Raw genomic sequence first — 1,833 nt, 5'->3', positions numbered from 1 at the left:
TCCTGACCTCTCCTTCAGAAACACAGTGCAGCAGCTGATATAGCCTCCACCCTGTCAGAGGACCAGGTCCCCGAGGCCTTCCTGGTGATGCTGCTCATCCAGTTCAGCACCATGATCATCGACAGAGCCCTGTATCTGCGCAAGGCCGTCCTGGGAAAACTCATCTTCCAGGTTCATTCTACTTTTTCAGATTATTAGCGTCTGTGTGGTTCCATATCTTTAAAATATTGAAGAAGTCAGGAGGAGGAGGACTGACTCTGTGTCAGTGGTTTTCTTTTGTTCCCTCATTCACCATTACAAATTATATCAGACTTCAGTGAGTGGATTTTCTTGGATGTGTTTGAGCATTCCTTTCAAATTTACTTCCTGAAAAGATTCAACTGCAACATCACAAATGGGGAACTGATGCTACAGGAGAAAATTAGGTGACTTTTGGAAAGGCCCAGAGTGGCCTGCAACATTTATTTGTAACATGTTTAGAGTTGTCTTGCTCTTCATTTTTGTTTTTTTCTTTCCTCACACCCTTCCTCTCCTCCTTCTGCTTCTTCCCTTCAGGTGATCCTTGTGTTTGGGATCCACCTGTGGATGTTCTTCATCCTCCCTGGTGTCACTGAAAGGTAAAGTTCAATCCTGTCTTGTACAAATGTATCATTCTTATAGTATGTATATATATAGTATGAGTTGAGTCTTCAGAATACTGTTGAAAATTTGATTTAATTAGTTTTAATCTTCCTCGCCTCCCCCTTTCCCCCTTTAGGATGTTCAATCAGAACTTTGTGGCCCAGCTCTGGTACTTTGTCAAGTGTATTTACTTCGGCCTGTCGGCCTATCAGATCCGCTGTGGATATCCCACTCGTATCCTCGGCAACTTTCTCACCAAGAAATACAACCACCTCAACCTGTTTCTCTTCCAAGGGTACGGACAACAAAGCAAATCTGCAGCTATTTGTGCTGGAATTACAGATTTGTTTCATTCATTGCACACACACACACACACACACACACACACACATATATATACAAATATATATCTATTGTGCATGTATATGTTATACATATGTGTGTGTGCAGGTTCCGTCTGGTGCCGTTCCTGGTGGAGCTGCGGGCAGTGATGGACTGGGTTTGGACTGACACAACTCTGTCTCTATCAAACTGGATGTGTGTGGAAGACATTTATGCCAACATCTTCATCATTAAATGCAGCCGTGAGACAGAGAAGGTATGTGAGCCCATGTGATGTGACAGCAGACCAGATATCTTCTTCTGAGGGAAAAGCAGTAACTGCCACAATGTACAGCAGTGGAAACAGGTGGCCAAAATATTAGACTGACAGTATATTATATATATATGGATTTTCGAGTAATACCCCAGGAGGATGTGCCAAGTTGAGCATTTGTGTCCACATTTGAAAGATTTCTCTGAAATATGCAGTTATCTGCTGTGCTACTGGTACCATATGCTATGATCACCACCACGTCGTGGCGGCGGGAGGGTTTGTGCCAGTTTCCTCTGAATTATGGGCAGCAAAAAAGAAAATACTGAACACTCTTTATTAAAAAAAACAACTAAAAACATATTTATTATCTCTCAAAATAATATTTTCTTTCCTCAGAAATACCCGCAGCCTAAAGGGCAGAAGAAGAAGAAGATAGTGAAATATGGCATGGGTGGACTCATCATCTTCTTCTTGATTTGCATCATCTGGTTTCCCCTGCTCTTCATTTCACTGGTCAGATCAGTGGTGGGTGTGGTCAACCACCCCATTGATGTCACAGTGACTGTCAAGCTGGGAGGATACGAGGTAATTAACATTTTGTACAGTAGTTTTTTTTT

At 42.3% G+C, this 1,833-nt stretch overlaps 1 protein-coding gene across 1 annotated transcript; it reads left to right on the top strand.

Annotated features, from left to right (window-relative positions):
* Positions 1-23: 23 nt before the first annotated feature.
* Positions 24-1,801, top strand: LOC111663604 (piezo-type mechanosensitive ion channel component 1-like; the record flags this gene model as incomplete). Its single annotated transcript, XM_023417866.1, has 5 exons — positions 24-171; positions 556-617; positions 758-916; positions 1,072-1,219; positions 1,613-1,801. Coding segments are annotated over exons 1-5 (642 nt in total), but the record flags the coding sequence as incomplete, so codon positions are not given.
* Positions 1,802-1,833: the final 32 nt, after the last annotated feature.

This window comes from Seriola lalandi, unplaced genomic scaffold (assembly GCF_002814215.2).
Source record: "Seriola lalandi dorsalis isolate HSWRI2012SDOR001 ecotype SW California unplaced genomic scaffold, Sedor1 jcf7180002001086, whole genome shotgun sequence".
NCBI classification, from domain to species: Eukaryota; Metazoa; Chordata; class Actinopteri; order Carangiformes; family Carangidae; genus Seriola; species Seriola lalandi.
This window is presented reverse-complemented; position numbering and strand designations above follow the sequence as displayed.